Source organism: Sinohyriopsis cumingii, unplaced genomic scaffold (genome assembly GCF_028554795.1).
Source record: "Sinohyriopsis cumingii isolate HCF-2022 unplaced genomic scaffold, ASM2855479v2 utg002073l, whole genome shotgun sequence".
Lineage (NCBI taxonomy): Eukaryota > Metazoa > Mollusca > Bivalvia > Unionida > Unionidae > Sinohyriopsis > Sinohyriopsis cumingii.
In genome coordinates, this window is record NW_028316122.1 from 260,484 (window position 1) to 285,330 (window position 24,847).

Here is a 24,847-nt window from a genome sequence, read left to right on the forward strand (position 1 = left end):
ACTTGAATTCGACCCCGAAAATTTGCTTTGACCAAATACAAATGATATTCCTTCTGAAAGCTCTTTTCTGATTGGCTACTAGCAGAAACTCGCTCCTAAACTGGGTGTTCTTACGGTTCATTGGAACCTTGTTTATCCAGTTGGCTGGTTGTTAAGTTGGTTGGCATCTTGTTTATATAGTTGTTTGGTTGGTTGGATGGGTTAATGGCACATCAACACATGAAAGGTAACATTCTGATGCAATTCAAATAAAATGCCTTGCCCTGGGACACTCCATGGCAGCAGACTGGCCTGGTGTAGGCAACAATTCAAACTTGCACTCTTCCATTTACAAGTAGTGCCCAATATCCACAAGGGTTCCAAGCATATCTAGACATTAATTCAGGTGGAATATTAATTTATCTACACAATTCTTGTTGCTCCTGAACCAAACTCTATTATCCATGCTATCCAAAATACTGTAAACCATAATATTTGTACGCAGTTCAATTTGTATTGTCTTAATTACACTCAGAATATGTGACAACACATTTTCCTGAATCACTAACTGGCAATATGTAAACTGTATACATACTGTATGATTAATGTCATGACAATTTTGAAAATTTTTGTTTCCTCACCAATCTGGCAAAATCTTTATGCTTGCAAACATTTTGTAGATTTTAAAAAAAAAGAGTATATTTCAATTTTCAGGATCGGAAATAGACCAGGTTCTTGTGCATTTTGAATTGTTCCATATTTACCTCTAATACTTTATTTTTTAGATCTGTATTTACACTTCCAGCGAGACAACAGTGGCTAAGGGCATTTATAATGATGTGACGATTTGACTTGGAACTTGGTTTGACAAACAACTTGGGTCCTGTGTAGTCTGAACCTGATGTAGAACCACCCTCACTGCTGTCGTTACTTCCCTTGTGACCAAGACGCAGCCGATCCAGGTCTGACATACATTAAAAAAAATATCATTTATAAATCTGAATAGTATAGACTGTACAGAATTAATACACACACATACTCTTACACACACACACACACACACACACACACTTAGGGATTACACTTATGAAATGCTGCATTTACTCAATCTGAATAGTAAAGACTACACAGAACACACACACACACAGATATATATATATATATATATATATATATATATATATATATATATATATATATATATACATATACACACACACACTCAGGGATTACACTTATGCAATGTTGCATATACTCAATCTGAATAGTAAAGTCTACACAGAACACACACACACACACACACACACGTACACTTAGGGATTACACTTATGAAATGCTGCATATACTCAATTTCCCACTCTTGAATAATGAAGTTTATTTTTATGTTTTGTACATCCGACACAAATTCTTTCTGACTGATTACAATTTAAATCAAAAGTCTGATAAATAAAGATAAATGCATTACACAAGACTATTAGTTTTCAAGACTGCAATTATCTCCCTTGTTTTCATTCATTCATTCATTCATTCATTCATTCATTCATTCATTCATTCATTCAATGAAGTTATATTTATCAATGATGATCTAATCAGTGTTCTAAATTAATTACCTGTGAAAGTTTCTATATCAACAGCAGAACATGAGACATGTTGATAAACCAAAGTATATTCCACATGTAATACATTATTAACTGACACATTTGAAATAGTTAACTGGATAATTCAAGCATTTCAAAAGAAAATAAAAACCTTTTGTGTCTTTATAAGGCCTGCTTGTCAATAGCAAAAACATGTCTTTGTGGAATTATAAGGCCTGCTTGTCAATAGCAAAAACATGTCTTTGTGGAATTATAAGGCCTGCTTGTCAATAGCAAAAACATATCTTTGTGGAATTATAAAGCCTGCTTATCAATAGCAAAAACATGTCTTTGTGGAATTATAAGACCTGATTTTTCATGTTCTTTCTACATTAAACAGACATTTGTGGAAGCTGACACATTTTTCTGCAGCTTGCAAACAAAACTTGGCCCTACCACACTCCAGCTCAAAGAAAGGAAATAATATCTCCAAAATCTTATATCTAATTTAACAAAAGCTTGAACTACCGCAATATGAGCTGCATTATGTAGTTTTATGTTTAAAAAGAAAACTTGAGTCTTTTTTCTTCTTGATACCAATTTTCTTTGGTTGCTACAACACATGAATTTGAAGCTGAACAATGAAAACAAAAGGGCTCCTTCCCCAATTTATAAATTACACTGTAAAACAGGTTCAGTGCCCCAGATTTAGTGTGCATCAACCAGCCATGCAAAGAAGCATTGAGATAGCAAAGGCGTGACAACTTTTCTGGAAGAAGTGCCGTGGATTTTGTAAGTGATGTTGAAGAGACCCTGGAAAGAAGATCACAGTGACCTTTTTTTCCCTAACAGGATAAAAAAAAAATATCCAGGCAGAATGTCCATGCAGACAATCCTTATCACCTCTAACTTAACTGTCGTCCTATCTCATATGATATCACAATAGTGCTTTGACTTGAGCATCACTCCTCATACTGGTTTCCATTGTGTCATCCCATACAGTCATATCACACATATTCTGTCTATTGATTTCATTTTAGAATATGTTTCCCAATATTTTCTCTAGATTTCCAATAAAAGGGGCCATTAAGGCCACAAGGGTTAAATGTATGGGGCCCTTCTCACTTTCCAGGGGTTCTGCCTATTAATTTATCATATTCCTTCTTTCTTACATCACCACAATTATGTAACGTTATATTATATTAAATTTCTTTTCAAATACTCCATTAATTTCAAACTATCATTTCTCTTTCATGCTAAATATGAATTTTTTTTTAGTACCTACACATAGCTCATTCATGTTTTTTTTCTTTTTTCAAATTACTTTCCAGTTTAACCCTTTACCTCATACAAGCGTCTTTGGACGCCTCTACTCCATTCGCATGGAAGCGCCTTTTGACACCTCTGCAAGATTCGCATAGAAGCGCCTTTTGACGCCTGCTGTAAACATCAGCCATTTTGAGATAGTTTTCGTAGCGCCACCTTCGGGGAAAACCCCCCTATTACATACTACATTCATTTCTGCGAATGACAATTACGTCAGATCACGTGGTCGCTATTCATGCACTGGTCGATATCTGCTATTTAAAGTAACTGGGTCGTAATCTCCACTCTCCAAAATGGCAGCCGCGGATTTCATTCAGTACGTACGAAGTTTTCACGATTAGAATAACAACCATGAAAGATTCAATAAATTAGGTAAAGGCTCTGATATTAATGTAGGCAGCAATTAGTTTTTATAAATTATCAAATTCAGATGACTTAGTGATATAGACGCACACGAAAATCTTGTAAATTTCGAGTATCGGAAATGGCAACTACGGTTGGTCACGCGGCCTCACTGACATGACGGTGAACGAGTTCTCTCAAGATTTCAAAGCACATAAAAAAATTCTTCTGTGGAAAATAATTACACAGCTATAACAATTGGACATTACTCTTAAATTTTTCCACATATAATATATGTGTACCAAAAATGTAAAATGGTTAAAATTGTTGTTAAACGTAACATACACTAAATTGCTTAACAGTTCACAGGCAGGATTTCATTCAGTACTTACGAAGTTTTCACGAGTAGAATCTCAACCACGAAAGATTCAATAACTTTGGTAAAGGCTATGATATTTATGTAAGCAGCAATTAGTTTTTATTGATTATCAAATTCAGATGACTTGGTGATGTAGACACCGACGAAAAACGTGTAAATTTCGAGTATGGGAAATGGCAGCTACGGTCGGTCACGCGGCCTCACTGACATGACGGTGAATGAGTTCTCTCTCGATTTTAAAGCATATTAAATATTCTTCTGTGAAAAATAATTACACAGCTATAACAATCGGACTTTACTCTTCAATTTTTCCATATATAATAGATGTCTACCTTAAACGTAAAATGGTTAAAACTGTTGTTAAACATAACACCACTACATTGCTTATCAATTCACAGGCATGCCTATGCGGATGCGGTCTGCTAGGTAACAGGTGTTCTATTTATAGCGTGCTGCACTTTGTCACTATGCTCTAAGAGGTAAAGGGTTAAAGGAAATAAAATCTGTCATTTTTGTCAAGTCAGCCTTGTATTTAAGATTATTAGCAGTATTTCTTGCATTTTTTGCATCTGAATGGATAAGTTGCAGCTCCTAGTACCGGTATCTGACACTGAAGAAATGCCAATATTGTCATCATTATTAATTTCAGTTCATTGATTTCCTACTGCCAATAAAACCATACCAACTACATTTACATCAGACAATCAGTCATTATTTTATTTACCTATTCAGCATGACAAAGTCTGTTATTCTTTAATTCCTTATAATTCTTCTTGCCAGAAGTCTGTCAATACACAAGGTAATCTTGGTGAATGAGAACCTTGCTACATGGTATGTTTTATAATAAAGTGCTTTGATGACTTAGAGACCTTGCCTAACAGTTGGCAAAGAGAGCAAAACCTTGCAAAGGACATAGCTATTTTCTCTGCATGTTTTATGGCACACTGCTGACATCTACATGTAACCCTTCTAATTATACTGTGCTATAAAGCATAAAAGACAATTCATGTATAGCAAATTTTCTGTGATGTAATATATAGATATAAAATCTGAATGGATAATTGTCTTTTTACTGCTTTAACTGTACCAACTATAAACCATTTTACAAACAAAAAAACACCTCTTTTTGGGCCCAGGAATGTGAGAAAATAATCAACCATGTGTGGTTGTGTAAAATAAAAAAATCCACTCTTGTTCCTGCCTATAATTATAACCCCTTGAATATGATTTCCCTATCAATTTAGAGAGGAATGATGGACATACAGATTGCACAGAATGGTGAACAATGAGAAGGCTACTATATTATCACATTTTTCCTCAGGCAGGGGTATAATTATAACTAGAAAATGATTTCTTGCTTAGAGGATTACCTGGAGATGGTGGTCGTCTATGGGTGAGTCCACCAAAAGCCAACCCTTGTTCCAAATCCTCTGGCCCAGGGGGAGTGCTCAGTATATTACATGAAACTAGAAAGTAAAACAAACACAAGGTTTCCGCGTCAGTTAGATTTTCTCAAGAAAAGTATAAAATCCACAGTTCACTGGTAATGATGGTTCCCACTACAGAGTTACCTCCCTCGATATCTCATCTATAATGAATAATGTTAACAATACACCAAGGCATACATGTGATTCTCCTGGTGGTAGGATTAAAACACCATTTAAAAGGCCATCTAACACACATTCCATTTAACAGTTGAAATCTACTGCTTTTCAAAAGTAAAACAACAAGAAGAAAAAATAAAAAAATGGGGTATTTTATGGGTGGGCGAACTGGGCTCATTAGCCTTGGCAGGCAGCTAGTCTAAGAGAAGGAAAACTCTGACTCCAAACCCGGGCAGATGAAGTTCGTTAGCCTTGTCAGACAGTTCATCTAGGAGAAGGAAACCCTGATTCCAAATCCACCAAGTCCCAGCTATTGGATGATGGCTGCACTGCCTTGTGGATATCTTCGAGAGAAGGAAAAGTACGGGAGTAAACCCAGACAGAAAATCCAGAGTGGAACCCCTAAGGCAGCTGGGTGTCAACTACGACTTTCTTCTGGCAGCTCCTGCATCCGAACTGGTGCCAAATGTCATGCTCTGCATTCCTTTGGACCCCACCAGCAAGGACGCGAGGGGAATCCTGACGTCTGGGCAGCCCAGGATCTCCATACTTCACGCCCAGGCATGTGCCCTGGAGAGGTCACTCTAATCTCGCTACTGAGTAAGGAAACAACACACAAGCTGGCAGTTTACAGGCTATAAGTCCCACCCGACTGGCATAGAGAAGGGGCGCTACGGGTCAGCTTCGACGGTGGGAGGGATCATCGTGTCCCACTGGCCTTCTATCACCTGCCTCAAGACGGGCATTCCATGGTCAGTAAGGTGTTGACCTGCCATCATCTGCCTGCTCCAGTGGGTGTCTGGAGTTCAGTGTGTTGGTCAGCATGACAAGCAGATGGTAATTCCACACCAGACAAAAGAAACAAGAAACCAATAAAGAAGAATCCAGCTCTTTGATTCGCAAGCTGGAACATGCGCACCATGTGCACAGGCATCTCTGATGACCTCAGGGAGGTGGACAACACCAGGAAGACATCCATCATCGATAGAGAACTCACCAGACTAAATATCAGCATAGCTGCCCTCTAGGAAACAAGCTAGCCTCTAGCAGCTCCCTCAGAGAGGAAAACTACACCTTCTTCTGGAAGGGTCGAGAACCTGAGAATCCCCGCCAGCACGGAGTTGGCTTTGCCATCCAAAACAACCTCCTAGCCTCGGTTGAGCCTCCCATAGGGGGCACTGAGCATCTCTTGTCTATCCACCTCAAAATCCTCAGTATCTACACCCCCACCTTCATGTCTTCAGAAGACACAAAGGATCAGTTTTGTGGGCAACTGAACGAACAGATCAAAGGATGCCCCAAAGACGAACCACTATTCCTCCTTGGCGACTTTAATGGCAGAGTAGGTGCGAACCATGGGTCATGGCCTACCTGCCTCTGACATTATGGCATTGTAAAGACCAACGAAAAAGGACAGAGACTGCTGGAGCTGTGCACCTACCATGACCTGTGCATCACAAACACCTTCCTCAAGTATAAGCCACAACACAAAGTGTCATGGAAACACCCCAGGTCTCATAGCTGGCACCATCTCGACTTGGTCATCACTGGACGCTCTGCCCTTAACATCGTCCTCTCCACCAGAACCTACCACAGTGCAGAACGCGACTCCGAAAATGCCCTCGTGAGAAGCAGGGTAAGCCTACAGCCACACACACTACGCCACTCAAAACCAAAATGACGCCCTCACTTAAACACTGCGCAGATGTCGGTTCCCTCCAAGGTGGAGGAGTATGTGTCTGGTCTGGACCAGGCTCTCCAGGACCTGCCAGAGCATGATGCCACAGCCAAGTGGAACGCCATGAAGGGTGCCATCTACAGCACAGTCATGTGCACATTTGGCAAGAAGGAATGGCCCAGTTAGGACTAGTTCAACGCACATCTATCAAGGATGGAACCAATAATCGAAGACAAACGAAAAGCCTTCATAGCTTACAAAAAATGCCCTAATGAAGGGATGCTCACTGCTCTCAGAAGTTCCCAGAGCAGCAAGCAATGCATCACTAGACAGGGCACGAATGAGGACTGGCAACAACTGTGTGAAGGAATCCAGTACAATGCCAAGTCAGTAAACATCCAAGGTATGTACAGTGGCATGTAGAAGGCTCTAAGCGCTATAGTGAAAGGGGTTGACCCCCTGAAATCTCTGACGGGATAGAAGATCACTGACCATGAGCAACAGATGGCCAGATAGGTGGAGCACTACTCAGAGCTATACTCCCGAGAAATGTCAGTCAACGATGCGGCCCTTAGCAGCATAAAGAAACTGCCCACCATGGAGAAGCTCGACAATGTGCCCACCTTAGAGGAGCTCAGCAGAGCAATTGACTCCCTCCCAAATGACAAAGCACCAGGTAGTGACAGCATCCTGCCCGAAGCTATCAAACATGGGAAACCAACATTGCTTCAGTCGCTGCATGAGCTACTTTGCCTCTGCTGGGAGGAAGGAGCAGTCCCCCAAGACATGCGCAACACCATGATTATGACCCTTTACAAAAACAAGGGCAACCACAGTGACTGTAATAATTACAGAGGGATCTCACTCCTGAGCATCGTTGGTAAAGTGTATGCCCACATCATACTCAACAGGCTGCAGTTGCTAGAAGACTGTGTTCTCGGAATCCCACTGTGTCTTCGGAGCAGGCAGGTTGATGACAGACATGATCTTCTCCCTAAGACAACTCCAAGACAGCAGAGAGCAAGGTCAACCACTCTACATGATGTTCACTGACCTCACCATGGCCTTTGACCTGGTCAGCAGGAAGGGCCTTTTAGAACTTCTCAGTAAGATTGGTTGCCGTAAAACTCTGCAGCATGATAATCTCTTTCCATGCCGATATGAAGGGAACAGTCCTGTATGATGGATCCTCCTCAGCCTCCTTTCCAATCAACAGCAGCGTGAAGCAGGACTGCATGCAGGCACCAACCCTGTTTGGGATCTTCTCCCTGCTCCTGTTCCATGCCTTCGACTTGACCACTGATGGCGTATATCTACACACCAGGTCCGAAGGGAAGCTGTTCAACCTGGCATGACTGCGTTTGAAGACCAAAGTGAGGTCAGTGCTCATCAGTTACATGCTTTTTGTACATGATGCAGCTGTTGTGACATACACCGAGGATGCCCTCCAGAGACTGGGAGACCGTTTTACTGATGCCTGCAAGCAGTTTGGGCTCACCATCAGCCTGTAAAAGATAAAAGTCAGCATGCAAGATACCACCATTGACCTTTCCATCAAAACTGACAGTGTTACCCTGGAAGCAGTCAACAACTTTACTTACCTGGGGTCAACCATCAGCAACACTCTCTCACTTGATGTGGAGCTGGACGGAAGGCTTGGAAAGGCAAACACCATCATGACACAACTGACAAAGAGGGTGTGGGAAAACAACGCGCTGACAGAGCACACCAAGATCCAAGTCTATCAGGCCTGCGTTCTCAGCACCCTTCTATATGGAAGTGAGACCTGGAGCACCTACATGAGGCAAGAGCACCGGCTCAACTCCTTCCATATACGGTGCCTAACATGCATCATGAAAATCAGCTGGCAAGACCGCGTTGCACACAGTGAGATCCTGCAGCATGCAAGTTCCCCCAGCAGCTACTCCCTGCTGAGCAAATGCCGCCTTCGTTGGCTGGAACACATCCAACACATGGAGGAAGGGAGGCTGCCAAAGAAAATCATATATGGACAGCTGGCCACTGGTACCAGAAGAGTCGGCCACCCCTCACTCTGTTTCAAGGATGTGTGCAAGAGGGACATGAAGGCATGCAACATTTCACCCAACGGCTGGGAAGAGCTGGCCGAGGACTGAGGCACCTGGAGACTGACGTTAAGCAAGGGCATAGTAGTTGCTGATGCGAGGAGAGGCCAGTTGGCAGCATACAAATGTGAGAGAAAGAAGAACGCGGCAGCAGCCCCAGTAACTCAGGCTTACCAGTATGTCTGCACCAACTGCAACATGGACTGTCACTCGCACATATGCCTGCACAGCCACAGCAGACGATGCCAACACCCCAGAGACAGATGACACTGCAAGGGCGCTATTCGCAAGACTGAGCCACTAAAGATGATGATCGTAACACAGAAACCAGCCAGAAACAGTCTAATGGGAACAGAAAATGCTCCACCAGTGAAATGATTTACACCTACACATCACCCTCAATAACTCACGCCCAGATAACTGACAAACCCTCTTATAATCTAGAATCTGGTGTGGATCCCTTTTGCTTTTTGTTTCAACAACCCAAAAAATTGGCTTATATTACTGAAATGAAACCTTGATGTATTTTTCATTTTATTATTAAGAATAGTGGTTAGTGTGGAGATTAAAAATCAAAATCAAGAAATTTGCAACATTTAATAAGAACTCATATTCTGTAATATATTTTTGGGAAAAATATTTTCTCAATGGCCTATTAATATCAATATATGGCAAAAGAGTGATCAATGAAAAATACTGGTAAATGCTAATTGGTGGCAACACTAAGAAATAAATGCCATTTAAAGATGCTTTGTCAGGTGAAATTCACGTTTTAATATTTTACTTCATTTTTTCAAAGGTATAATCATGGTATGTTCTCTTCTATTACAGCATGGAACATTACAATGATACCTGTGAGCACTTTTGTGAGAACTCAAGTGCTGGTTGTGTTTTTGATCTTCAGCTTTGAGATCTGCCATTGTATGATGCACCGTTAGATAATGGCCTCGTTTGTTCCACTGACGAGTACTAACAGTCAGCATAGACCCACATCTTCTGGTGCATTATGTAATGAAAACTCTGGGTCTAAGCTCTTTTCAGCTGGATCTAACTTATATTTATGTATATTGTTGTTCTAGGGTTTAACGCCATTTTTCAGCACAAGATAGGCTATACATGGCGGCCAGTATAACTAGTGGAGGAAGAACCCTGGAAAACACAGGGAAGAACCACCGACCCACGAGAAGCTACTGAGACCTGGCTTTCCCACATGCCCACGCTAGCCGAGCCTTGGACTCGAACCCACGCAGACAGAGGTGAGATGGCAGTGATCCGGAACGGTGAGCACTTTAGACCACTCGGGGCCCATATTTATGTATATAAGGTAACCTACAGTATTAAGTATGTCTGGTCTGGTTTTGTGAGTTTTTATGCCATTTTTTAGCAAATGATATGCCATACATGGCAGCCAGTATATAAAGACTCAAAGCAGAACCACCAACCCATGAAAAGCTACTGGCAAACTTTCTCATATACCCACTTTAATAAATGAAAACTTGAACTTGGGGACAAAGGTGAAATTTGAGCAGTCTGTGAAGACAAACACCTTAGACCTATCAGCATACAACCTAATGAAAATTAATTAACCAAGAAAAAGAAAAAAAAAATGTGAAGGATAGACAGAAATTAAGATTTCAACAAAAAAACAGTAACTTTGTGCAAACCACTAAAAATGATCCTGCGAAAAAAAATTATACAAGTATATAAGAAGACAATCAATTTGAATGATTAGTTGTAAATGCTTACAGGACATTTTTGTTTAGTATTTAAAAAATTTCAACACACAGGAAATGGATAAACCTTGACCTCATTTGTAAACACTTCAAAATTTCTCAGCCTTGATCTCATTTGTAAACTCTTCAAAATTTCTCAGCAGAACTCTATCAAACATGATGCACATCAATATATAAAATACCATGCTGTTAATTATTCTATTCATACAAGATTTATTTCAAATTTCACATTACCTCAAACAAGGTGCACATTTGCAGGATGATACATGCTGTTAATGACACACATACTTTTGTTAAGAAATAACAGGATTTCTCCCATTCTACTACTACTGATTTTAATGCTAGTTGGTTTGATTTTGCCATAGAGGTTTCAATGAAACTCATGGTAATCAAAATGCATTTCAAAGCTAATAAAAATTAGCTGACAGTACAAGTAAATCTTAAAATGTTCAAGCTGTTTGAATTGAAATGTAAGTACAAACTTGGATATATGCATTTAATAAGTTTTCTTTTTAAAATGTTCTTTTGTTACTAATTTTTAAAAAATTATCTAACATCTGGTTATCCATACCATAGCTGCGGCCAATAACAGTGACTACCCAATCTATCAATAACATTCATTACCTTCTGTGGGTAAATTCGATTGGAACAATGGTTGGAGCCAGTACAGTCTCATGCATGTCAGCACAGTTTAACATTTGATTGGAGTCAATCACACCTTGTCCTTGTGCTGTTTTACTAATTAGTATCACCTGTCTCGTAATTCTTTCACAATATCTGATTGTGAACCACTGAAGTACAGGGCAAACATTTAATTGCACTTTGAAAAATTCTTCCAAATTTGTACAGTTTAATTTGTAGTATACCTCAAGATAAATTAAAATCAAGCTGGCTTGTGTTCTTGTTTCAGGTTTAGGACCCTTCTCAGTGCAAGATAGGCTATACATGGTCATCAGTATAATTAGTGGAGAAAGAACTTTGGAAAACCCTGATAAGAACCATCGACTGATGGGATATCAAGCTGGTTTATAACTGTCTATCATCACAAGCCAAAATCTGCTAAGCTTCTTATCACTATGGCTGAATGTGCCATGATTACCTTCTTATGAATATGCATAAAAGTGTTAAATCAATTACTCGCGGTGCAAGTAAATGTGACTTGCCACTGTGAGCTTCTCGTGCTGTTTAAATGGACCAAAGTTTCTCATTGTCCACAGCTTACCAATTGTCTGGGCAATGGAAATCTGAATATGAGGTGTGAATGGTAAGCAAAAGGACATATGTATGTATGTATGTACATACATATATATATATATATATATATATATATATATATATATATATATATATATATATATACTAAAAAGTAATGATAGTTATATATTTTGGTTGACAAAATAAAAATATATGAATATTTCAGGAAGCCAGATCCAGGATCAAACACATATGGTGGCATTAGGAGTTTATTTTCTTTCGACACACTTTTACATTCAAAGATTTGTTTAAGATTTTATATTATATTATGACACTTACTTCATTACTACTGCTGTGATGATAATCATCATAAAATCTAACCTTTTATACTTTTTTCCCATTTTTAGACCTTTTTATACCAAATTAAATTGTTTATATTTTGTTTTTTAAATCGTTCCATCCATAACAGACAGAACACACTCCCTGACAAATCCCATCATATTTATGTTTTACTGCCTATACTCACTATGCAAATGCAAATCTACCTGTAGTTGCATAATGTGCTGACTGAGAAGTATATAAACTATTCAGCTTAAAATTTCTTGTGAATTTTTTATTTTTATTTTCCAGGTAAGATTTTATAAGCAAGTTCATCCCTCTTCACAACTAGAATGAATAGGGGACTTTGAAATTACACTTTACCTACACCAACTTTTGAATATCCAACATATTTGCATTCTTTCATATGCACCGTAACATTGTACACTGACTAATGTACAACTCTGGGCCAAATTTGAATTTAAGTATTTAACTCTAATTGACTCTAAAGCATGCACGGATCTGGGCACAGTATAGACGTCAATCAGCTATAACAATGGGTGCCACCATAGGGGTTTACTCTCTTTGATAAAGAACCACTCCAGTGGCCTAGTGGTTAGAGCATCCACCTTGGAGGTCGTGGGTTTCATCTCCGGCCGAGTCATACCAAAGACTTACAAAAATGGTACTAAGAGCTGCCCTGCTTGGCGCTCAGCATTAAAAGGTTAGTGTTAGGACTAGTCGGCCTCGTGTCAGGATAATGTGACTGGGTGGGAGATCATGCTACATGTCTGCAGCATGATGCCCCAGTGCTAGACATCACTATAAACTGCCATACTGCAGACATCGTAGCGATGACTGAAAAATTGTTAAAGCTACATTAAAAATCCAAATCACACACACACACTCTTTGATAAAGTAATTTTTGCCGGATGCAACCATATTTTTATTTGCAAGAGATAAAAGGGTGTAGTGTATTATGTTTTCAAGAGATGAAAGGGTGCAGTGCATGATTTTTGTTTCCAAGAGATGAAAGGGTGCAGTGCACGATTTTTGTTTTGAAGAGATGAAAGGGTGCATTGCATGATTTTTGTTTCCAAGAGATGAAAGGGTGCAGTGCATGATTTTTGTTTCCAAGAGATGAAAGGTTGCAGTGCGGGTGCAGTGCATGATTTTTGTTTCCAAGAGATGAAAGGGTGCAGTGCATGATTCTTGCTTCCAAGAGATGAAAGGGTGCAGTGCATGATTTTTGTTTTGAAGAGATGAAAGGGTGCAGTGTATAAGTTTTGTTTCCAAGAGATGAAAGGGTGCAGTGCATGATTCTTGCTTCCAAGAGATGAAAGGGTGCAGTGCATGATTCCTGCTTCCAAGAGATGAAAGGGTGCAGTGCATGATTTTTGTTTCCAAGAGATGAAAGGGTGCAGTGAATTAGGTTTCCAAGAGATGAAAGGGTGCAGTGTGTGTGTGTGTGTGTGTAGAAGAGGCCAAAATAAACAATTTTCCTCCATCTTTGTTGTGGACTGTACACTTATTGAAACTACTGTAATCCCACCCCTCCCCCCGTCATGAAAATACCACTACCAGCAATGTATCAAAGAAATCTCATAGAATCCATTAATTTGTATCAAATAGGGCAAAAATTCATTTAGAATCAAACCTAAGCAGCATAGAAAACACTATCAATCAATACTGTTTAATGGCCACAGGTGATAAAGACATATTATTGTGTGTGTGTGATTAGGACTTTTAATGTAGCTTAAACAATTTTTCAGTCATATTGCTACGATGTCTGCTGTTTGGCAGTTTATAGTGATGTCTAGCACCGGGGCATCATGCTACATATATGTAGCATGATGTCCCACTCAGTCACATTATCCTGACCCTAGGCCCACCAGTCCTAACACTAACCAATTAATGCTGACCGCCTAGCGAGGCAGCTGTTAGTATCATTTTTGTAAGTCTTTGATATGACTCAGCCAGGGTTTGAACCCATCTTATTATGTACCACCCCATTAAAGTAAATCCATGGATCATTGTCTGGCACTGTGTGCACTTGTTTATAAACTATCATAAAATGTCCAGTGACTAACGCCTAACAAATCAATTTTCAACACATCAAACAGTACTTTTGATCAAAACCTTTAGACAAAATGACAATTTAATCAATCACACCCTTACCAATCATCACCAATTTTATTGTTACAAAAATTATAAATGGCAGCAACCTTCTGCGTTATTGACTCTAGGTTGAACTATTAAAAAAATGAATATTTAACTTTAATCAAGAGCTATGATTAATTCATTTTAAAGCAAAAATGTTCAGATCTTTTAATTGCCACACTGAACACAAACTGGCGTGTTTAAAGAAGACCTATTCCTGAGGGGTGGTTCATGAAATATTAGGTCTGTTTGTGAGGAAGTTCAAGCCTATACATGTGACATTACTACTGCTATGGATAACTCCTTTTGTTTCTTTAAAAAATTAATTAAAAATATAGCACATGTAGCCTGCATTCTGCTTTACAGCACGTTTTCAAGCAGCCTAGTGCGTGTTTTACATAGATAAATATAATATTTTAACTGAAATCCCATGGGTCAACACAAAAAAGACCACAGCTAAAACAAGGTTAAAATAAGTCGACTAGGCATCAACAGATGTCACTTCAAAATAACCAGTTAAAAAGATGATGTGAAAAATTAATTCCTTAAAAAAAGATGTGAACAATTTTTTATGAATATATTTATACTTAGTTTGATGATGCAAACTTTTACACATGTCCACTACAATTATACTAAGCTGAATTATTACAATGAGCCCTAATGCCACCATTTGGTTGTAGGGTGGATGGGGAATACACACCTGCTTTCCGCATTTTTCCGGCAGAGGAGGCCGGGGCTAGCCTACTTTTCCGCGGAGGTGCTCTGGCTGAAATAATAGCAGAGGAAAGATGCAACCAACTGAAAATAAAACCAGGGTCAAGCGCATGCAACAAAAAAAATAGGCAAAGATCAATGTAGTTGCGGATTTAGGTTATGGATACAAAGCAGATATTCTTGCATACCAAGATATGTAGTATAATAAAATAAAAAAAAATAATGGTACACCTATCAATCTTTTACTCAAGAAAGAGCATGAAATTTACAGTCATTTATTGGAAAAGCAAAAATGATACCAGTGTTTTTGGATTCTGCATCACCAACTCTCAAATGCGGCAGGAATAACAAGTTTAACGTTCATAAACAGTGATGTTCACGAACATATCTGCTGATCACAATTTGCTTACGACTTACATCGAAGTTTGCATTAAAAAGATTGAAATATTAAACATTTCTTGTTTCTCAGTTGCTTTCAAGGATTTTATTAAATTTTTGGAAAATTGATGGGTGTAGAACATATCGTCATCACAGTAATTTAATCTTGAGTGCTAGATCACATCTTGTTGTCAGTGACAGAAAATCCAGATCCTGAATCCATGCTATGCATCAGGATCTAGCAATCAGGACTGATAATAATAACCTTTGTTCAATGACTTTTCATTACATTTGCATAGCTCACTTCTGAAATATGCATTGGCTCAGTTGAAAAAATATTTTATAATCTGACTCCAATGAATGGCAATACAGTCCTCATTTCAATTTCTTCCGCACTGATTTTGGGGTTGCTACAACAGAAGAATTTCAGTATTCCCCCCGAAAAAACTCCTTAGGCAGAAATGATAGGAACCCCATCCCATTTCACTGATTTAAATATCAGTGAAAATGCAACTTCTCCCAAAGCAAACAAAACTGACACCTGCAAAAAAAGGAATCCACAGTACAATGTATCCAAGTCTATGAGATTGTAAAGGGTGTCATTCATAAGGAGATGGTCTTAAAAGAGTACTGACATAATGAGATTTAAAGGGTTTAAATTGGACCCTTACATTTTTATTCCAGGGAAAAATACTGTAATTGAAAAAAAAACTGTAATTGAAAGGAATAAAGATGTTTTACTCCTGGAAAAAATAATGCTGTTATTGAAAAGAATAATGATGAATTTATTAAACCAGGGAATGGTCAGTAAAACATTTTTTAAAAATATGTTCCATCCACTCCCACATCTCATTCCTACCTGATGGAGAAAAGCTTTCAGTCAAACAAGGACATACATACCTGATGATGAAGACCATAAAATATGAGCTAAATTTCACAGCCATCCAATGAAAACTGATAGAGTAAGTGTATTTAAAAACAGTCCTTTATATTACATTAAGCCTGAAGTCTAACAGGGCAAGAACAGTTTGTAAAAAGTTGCAGGAGCAGCAAAAAGATTTATTAATATGTACGTTTTTATGATACCAAGTCTGACGGAAATCCATAAAAAAATGGCAAGATGAGTTGTGTTCACAATATTCTGTGTGGCACTGTATTAAGCTGCGTGACAAAAAGGGCAATAACTCAACGTAAATTACAAGAGCACTGCAAATGGTCAACAAGCATGTCTTCAGATGAAGACTAACAAAAGTTTAATGGTGACCTGTCATACACTACATCCAACTGCAAGTCCAAGGGGCAATAACTCTAATCACAAAAGCACAGGAACAGTAACTTGTTAATAAACACATCTTCAGATGATGACCATAATATGTAACAAGTTTCACAGTCCTCCATGAAAAACAAACTAGCTGTGTTCTCAAGATTCTGTCACACATCATATAAGATACATGCACTCAATGATGGATCAGCAGATAATGCCATATAACTGTAAAAATAAAGTTGTATGTCACACACACCACATGCCCAACATAAAAGGAGTCATTGTAGCATAAATTAGAAGTCAAGATAACCCCTTCTGGCACAAAAGTTTTGTTTTCTCCATGGTGGATCCATACATTAAAGATGACCCTACAAGGAGGAGTTCCTGAAAAATTATCTAAAGTAATGCAAACAAAGGAAAAAAAATGACAGATGGACAGTTGGTTAGACTGATGAGGTTAACACTACATGCCCTATTTACTTTTATCATGGATAATACAAAACTGTTAATGACCTCTAAATGCAGGTGAAAGCTGCCTTAAAGTATCAAGACTATGACCAGACAAAGCAAACATAAAACAAAAACTGTAACTTGAGACTTTTCACAATAACAATACGGTAATAAAAATAAAACTATAAACTGTATCAAAAGTCAACAACAAAGGGCCAGTATAACTTTATAAATACACAAATGTGAAATTGATAAACAGTTTCTAATACAATTTCTAATGAGCCATTTAAATATAAGAAGAAAAACAATCAAACAAATTTTAACTACAAATTTTTGTCCCATAATTTGTCACATATTTGTCTTATATAAAGTCTACTCAGCAAAATGTATTAAATACAGTAAAACAGTTCCTTTCTATAAGCAATACGTTGGTTGGTAAGCTGGTTTTAATAAGTCAGAACCGTCTTCTTCCATCGACTTCTCCATTGGTTTAGCAGTTCCTTTCTATAAGCAATAAGTTGGTTGGTAGGCTGGTTTTAATCTGAATGTGAGCACAATATTGACTATGTCATACCAAGGAAATGAAATCTAGTTGATTTTCCCCTAAGGACACACAAAATTTGACCCAGGATGGAATTTGTTTGGTTACAGAACTCATGACCCCAAGAATACAAGTCCAAAATATAACCTAATATGCTACATGTCTCCCCTGCAAACAACAAATAGATTAAAAAATTAACCTAAAACTTTTCTTAAAGTCGCAAACTCAGTAAAAATGGGGTAAAATATGTTTTAATAAGGTCAGGCATGTGCAAGTGAGATTCATAATCCCTTTTTAAAAGCAATAAATAAAACCTTTTAACATAAAATTTAACTCAAACTTTTCCCCATAAATTTCAAAACAAGTCAGTATAATCGGATAAAAATGGAAGGTGAGGCACATGGTATTTAAAACCCCAAAATTAAATCGAACTGCAAAATTCCTTTATATAAACCGTAAATAAAACCTTAAATGCAACCTTTATCTGCTGTCTGCAAAAGCAAACTTACATGCAAACTTTCATCTCTCACTTTTTTTTTCTGACAGTAGCCAAAACACCTTGTCTATTGTATGTTATGGTGTGGACCTTGATGAAGTTTCATCAAAATATCTGTAGTTGTTAAAAAGTGACAGCCTGGATAAGGAACCAGGCCAGAGAGTTGCATTATAACCTGTTGTGACCTTGAACTTGAGGGCAAGGTTATAATCAAATATGTGACAAACTGTCCAAGTCAACACATACAAGAAAGTAGTTTCATTAAATGATCATCATTGGTTCAAATGTTACACCTATACATGGAAGGCGGTAGCTGACTGATATTTTTCCAGGCTGCAACCTTGACCTAGAGGCAGAAGGCATGCACATGATGTGTGATACACTATTAACAAGAATACAAACCTTGTGATCTTGATCTTGGGTAAGGAGTAAGGCTATACTATTTGACTTACCATTTATATATGATAAATAACTGGCTAATGTGTCATTCAAATATCTTCAATGATTCGTAAGTTATATTTTGGACAAGGACACAAGACATATAATTAAATTTTTCCTAGTCTTGAACTTGACCTTACAAAGGGGGATTAGGTATGGTATGTGACACACCATATGGTCATTAAAACTGGGCAAAGTTTCATTACAAAATCTACAGATGTTCAAATATTATACTCAGGACAAGGCTGAAATTCACAGAATTACATTTTCCCTTGCTGTGACCCCTGCCTTGAGGCAGTGTGCATGGTTATGGTATGTGATATTTAACTGAGTCAAGTTTCAATAAAATATATTCCATGGTGTAAAGGTTACATATGACACACCATCAAGTTATGATACATCCTTGGGCAAAGTTTCATGGCAATCACTCCAATCATTACAAAGTTATGGCTCGGACAAGCACATGCTGATTGATGGACAGAAGGACATCATAACACAATACATCCAGCTTAACTCAAACGTATACTAGCGAAAATGTTAGTGAAATTCAAATGCATAGCCTGAAATCAAAAGCTTAAGCACAAACTTAAACTTGCTGTCTACATCCAATGCCAACAATGCCAGGGTCGTAGCTTAAACTAAAACTCAAAATGAGATTTCAAAAAATCAAGAAGTTGTGGTCAAATGCATTTTGTAACTGGTACAAAAAGAAAAATGCCTAAGATAAACCAATGCTTAGCGATAGTGTCAACAAGCTTTGAGAACAGGCATCATTTTAGAACTAATTACAAACAGCCTGTTAAATTATTTTTAAAAGCAGTAACTCATTGATGAGTGGAAGAAAGAATAAGTTTGTCATAACAATCACTTGATATAAGTAATTTCTATGGCAAGCTTATCAGCAGAAGAATTTAAGAACAGCACAACAAAAGCAATCATCAATAACACTGGCAGGCACTTACATTAAAGTTTGACAGAGCACAGACAACAACAGACAAGATGCCAATTTTGTTTATGCGACATGAAACAATCTTTCAGTTAAATTTATAGTATTCATCAATCTAAAAATGTTGGTTAGTTGGATTTTAATGGTAATTTAAACAAATTATTTGCAAAGTCGTCAGAAGCAAATGGGAGCTAAATGCCTTTCAGGACAGAGCAAGGCAACTGACCAGGGCTGACCTGCATAAGAATCGAACCCATGACCCTTGGATTAGGAAGCTAATGTTCCGCCATTCAAGGTACCCAATCTAAACTGTTTATATTTGATGCTGTATACTACATCATTTTTGCTTTGTCCAAATTTTAGATACTTGGTGCTTTTTAAAACTTCTGAATTTCAATATTTGCAATTTTGAAATTTTGTTTGAATAACATAATGATGACTACCATGTTTTAAGTATTTAATTCTTCAGAGTTTTGTAGCCTCTTACCAGTCACAAAAGTTGTGAAAATCAAAACATTGCAGATGCTTCACAATATATGATACGTAAAACTCTAAACTAAAGCCTGTCAAAGGGACTGATAATCTACTGTCCAAAAATGAATTTCCAGGAATCCAAAATTAGACCATTTCATCATTTTAATTGCTGAGTACAGAAAACATCTCCGATATTCTGGTGCAATAACAAGACTTTCAATACTGGAGGTCAGATCAACACTGCCATCAGTATAAGGTCCTTTATTATAACACGGTTCCTGTTATAAAGTGAGTATGGTAACGGGGATCATTCAATTAACTGGAAGGAAAAATTACATTATATGGTGATCAACATGGCATTTAATGTCTGAGAAAGTACCATATATGCTCACTCAAAAGTTAAGTCCAAACGCAAACAACACAGACCCTGATCGGCCATTGCATGATGCTCCTGCAGATCATGCTCTATGTTCTTTATTCTACTGATTATTCCGAGTCTGTTCAGTTTGCAGATGAACTCGACTAATGAACGAGTATATACGGTATCGTATTTCCAACATGACCGATTATTTTGAATGGTTGTAACTGAACCTTTTGATAATTCTACTTCCTCTAATAAATCTAACAACCCAATATTTCAATAAGAGTACAGCTGTAACTATTCATGAAGCTAGCAATGCTTTAAGATAATACTCACTGACACACACACACACACACACACACACACACACACACACTATTATAAGTTCCAATAAATACAACTGTTGGACAGACGGATATAATTTCTTATTGGACTACATGACATGCTATGAACAAAGTCTATTATTTCTGTTAGGTACGTATATTTTTGAGAAAAATGCACTGTTATGCAGCTAGGTCGCAGAAATTATGTTTCTACTGCTGGGTCCTGTTACAGGCATGTACATATTTCTGATAATTCCCAAATCCAATGTTAAGAAAGGTGAAAAAATAACTATCAGGTAAGGTAATGCAAGCAAAAAACATGCACCTTTTGGGGTGGCACTAATCGTAAAAGCTCTAGCAGACAAATCCTCACTTGACATAGAAGCATCATAAGTTTCATTAGAGATCCTCTCTGGACCATCTAAAGCCTTTGTGTACATGGATTTCGGACGCATCTTTTGACGACTAGTCTTGTCAGGCTTTTTCAAATATCCATCGTCCTCATTTTCCTTTCTCTGCAAGTATTGTTGGAAGATGATTTCTCGTCGAGCTTTTTCTTCTCCCTTCCTCCTTTCTGTTTCATCCTGCTTAAGCCTGGTGATGAAATTTCATAACTTTAGAAATGATTTTGTTTTTAAACTGACATCCACACTGGTACAAATGAAACAATTGTCATACACACAAAAAAGGATGGTTCTAAGGCTGGGAACATGTGATCCTGCCTGTCCCTATGTTTGTATGTGAATAACGTTGCACAACTCCACACAGTTCCCAACGGAGACATGCAACCTTAGGATATAACTGGGATGATATGAAGATGAACACAATGGTTTTAGAATTTTGACCCATCGGAGGGGGGGGAGGAGGAGGGGCACTCTTCCATCTATGATATATACTCGAAGCCAAGTGCAAGCTGCACAGACCCAGACCTGCCATTGCATAATGTGCTGGCAGATCTGAATGTATGCAATATGTTAGTAGTAATCACTTGGACAAACAATAACCCTGATCCAATAGCGCATTATGTGACTGCAGATCAAGTTCTGTCTTGTTGGTAGTTTGACTCAACTTCTAAGCAAGAATTATAATTCAATACAAAATGTTAAGTCATTTCAGGTGCTTTGATATCCTACATTGCTCAAGATCAGGCCCTCCAACTCAGAATGCAAATGAGAAGGATGTCGATAGATATGCAAAAAGGATCTTAGAATTTTTATCCAACCCTCACCCTTATCGCCCCCCACCGGTGGGGGGGGGAGGCAATATGTGGATTTGTAACTCTATTCAAAAGCTTATCCAAAAGTTCATAGAGCATGTAACTATGGATGAAACAAAGTGAGCTACCTTAATGAAGCTCTGCTACATGTAATACCAACCATTTCCAAATAAAAATTTGTGAAATTGTGTCAGGTTTGGCAGATACCAGTTTCTTTACTTATGGTGACTCAGTACTGTAGCATTGCATTACACTAGGAGGGGGTTAAATTGTGACTTCGGGCTGTTAGAAAATTACCTAAAAAGGTTCAACAAGTACCAATCAAAGAAAACTTTGAGTGACACATGAAGTCCAACTCACACAAATACAAGAGAAGTTTTAATGCTGCAATGACCAATTGTAAAATTAAACTTTAATGAACTGACAATTGAAACAAAAGATACAACTAAAATTTATCAGGCTGTGTAATGTAACTTACTGAGCTGGGAGCAAGGGGAAAGGCAATATTTAAAAGTACAACTGACACTGAATTATAATGAAGAGCAAGAAAGTTCAAGTGAAGCCATAGCAAGAAAAACCTGATGACAGTAAGGCCATACAGGTTAAGACACCTGTATTACTAAAGCAATAATTTGTCGATATGCAGCAGTCCTACAATTTGAACAAGTTACCATATTTACTCACTTTCAAGTCAAAACAATATGGCCACTGATCTGATGTTTCATAATGTACCAGCAGAGCAGTGTCTATGTTGCTTGTTCTACTGATTACTTCTAACAGACTGCATAGACCCAGATCTGCAGGTGTATTATGTATATACAGTAGAAGAATGATCAAAGTAATGTAGGACAATTTCAGTGCACGACTTAACATGGCACAACTTGTGATCTTTTGCCCTGGGTATTCTTACATGACCCTAAAATATTCATCTATTTTATAAAATAGTTACAATAATTTAAAAATTACTAAACAGATGTTCAGAAATAGCTAGTAAACAATGTACAGAATGTTTAGACAGGTTCTTTTTAACTGATTGATATATGCAATATCCATGAACTTTTCAACAACCCCTGCCATGTATAATTATAATGCTTACTGAGCACAAAAAAAAGGAGACAAAGTCAGATACATGACTGATATGGACTCCTACGTTTATCTGACTGATACAGACTCTTAGGTTTATCTGACTGATACTGACTCTTAGGTTTATCTGACTGATATGGACTCTTACGATTATCTAACTAATATTGACTCTTAGGATTATCTGATATGGACTCTTAGGTTTATCTGACTGATATGGACTCTTAGATTTGTCTGACTGATATGGACTCTTAGGTTTATCTGACTGATATAGTCTCTTGGGTTTATCCTTATCTTCACTTGCGGCAATATTAAGGCAACCAAAATGTACTGGCTGACATCACGTGATTTTTCCATAAAAACGTCCAAGCCCAAAAAAGTTTTAAAACTCCTGATTTTTTCCCCAGAAGAATCAGATTATTCCCTTTTAATCTTTTGTGCTATTTAAACTTTATAAGAGGCTTATTGTCCTTTTTGTCTCAAGCATGTATCATTTGTTAGATGCCAGTTTTAGAATATGTTAAAAGCATCAATCTAATCATCCAGACATTCTGCATGAAAAAATATTTACAATTTACAGCATCTGAAGTACTTCTGCAAAAATTAGTCTGGTTCCCTGACAAACTCCATCTAATCTAATATAAAACTGGGATCCAAATCAAACACGAAAAAGCCTTAACTGGGACAATTTTTTGTATTTCTATATTTTTTGCTATTATTCTGCAAGTCAAATCATAAGTGTTGGCAGGTCTGGAAATCAAAGCTTCAAATGAGGGACATATCAAGGTCCTATACAGCAAATGATCCATATACAAATTTGAATAAGGAACTAAGTCAAATGTTATTTAACTCATTCGGCCCCCGCACTGTTATGTCCCAGAAGCACTAAGCTGTGTCTAGCTGCTTGTGCCCCAGAGTTTTTACCTGTTTGAAAAATTTTGAAAACATCGTGCACATGCATTCACTCTTACCTTAATGTATCTTCTTATATCCGATTAAAATCCATGAAATTTTCACCATTTATTCCAAATGAATTTGTCTACACAGTGATGTATTTTTTTTCCCTATTTGTCCAAGTCTTTCACAACTTATTTATACACTATTTACAAAATTATGTGCAACGTTTATCCGCAAGAACTCTATCATCATCGCCGTCAGCATCCTCATCTTCTGACAATTCAGTCTCAGAAACTTTTATGTCCAAATCTAAATCTCGCAAAATATCCAACTGCTGAACATATCTTTCCTCAGCTTGCTCAACATTTTCGAGATCAAACCTGAGAAACTCCACCTTGTTGCTCTCATCAAAAATCACTCATACGTCCGCCATCATTTACGATTTTTCATGAACAGAACACGTGTAGTGAAACTGCTCTCAAACAGTAACCTTTGGCTTCTGAACAATTCAAATTTCTACAAACGAAAGTAAAATCATTTCTGAGTGGTTTAATAGTTGTTTAGTTCTTGGAAAAAAAAACCATTTCTAACCAATCAGAGACATTGTATCCAACATATATCCATCATGCATGGAGACGGTATTGGCCACTGAATGCAGTAAACAATCCACGACTACAGGCGGGATCGACCAATGAATGCAGAAACCGGATCACGCCTACAGACTGGATCAGGGCCGAATGGGTTAAGAACCGAATTTCATATTTTACAGCATTCTTTAGCTTCTATAGTCACAAAGCTTGAAAATCTATTACTCACAGCATGAACGGCTGTAGTGAAGCAAATTTTATTTCTGTATGTTATATAATCGATTTATAAGTTTTATGACATGAATCCA

General features: G+C 37.7%; 1 protein-coding gene across 3 annotated transcripts in view; it reads right to left on the reverse strand.

Moving 5' to 3' along the window:
* LOC149771191 (calmodulin-regulated spectrin-associated protein 1-like) overlaps nt 1-24,847 on the reverse strand; it is a 124,145-nt gene that overhangs the window by 9,334 nt on the left and 89,964 nt on the right. Inside the window, exons 14-17 of one of the 3 annotated variants that reach the window (XM_089948757.1) lie at nt 21,133-21,353; nt 15,075-15,140; nt 4,974-5,069; nt 744-943 (exon numbers count right to left, since the gene is read on the reverse strand). In XM_089948757.1, coding sequence (XP_089804883.1) covers nt 744-943; nt 4,974-5,069; nt 15,075-15,140; nt 21,133-21,353 — 583 coding nt within the window. Of the gene's footprint in view, nt 1-743; nt 944-4,973; nt 5,070-15,074; nt 15,141-21,084; nt 21,354-24,847 lie in introns of all 3 variants that reach the window. The other 2 variants (XM_089948756.1, XM_089948758.1) reach the window with 2 other exon arrangements.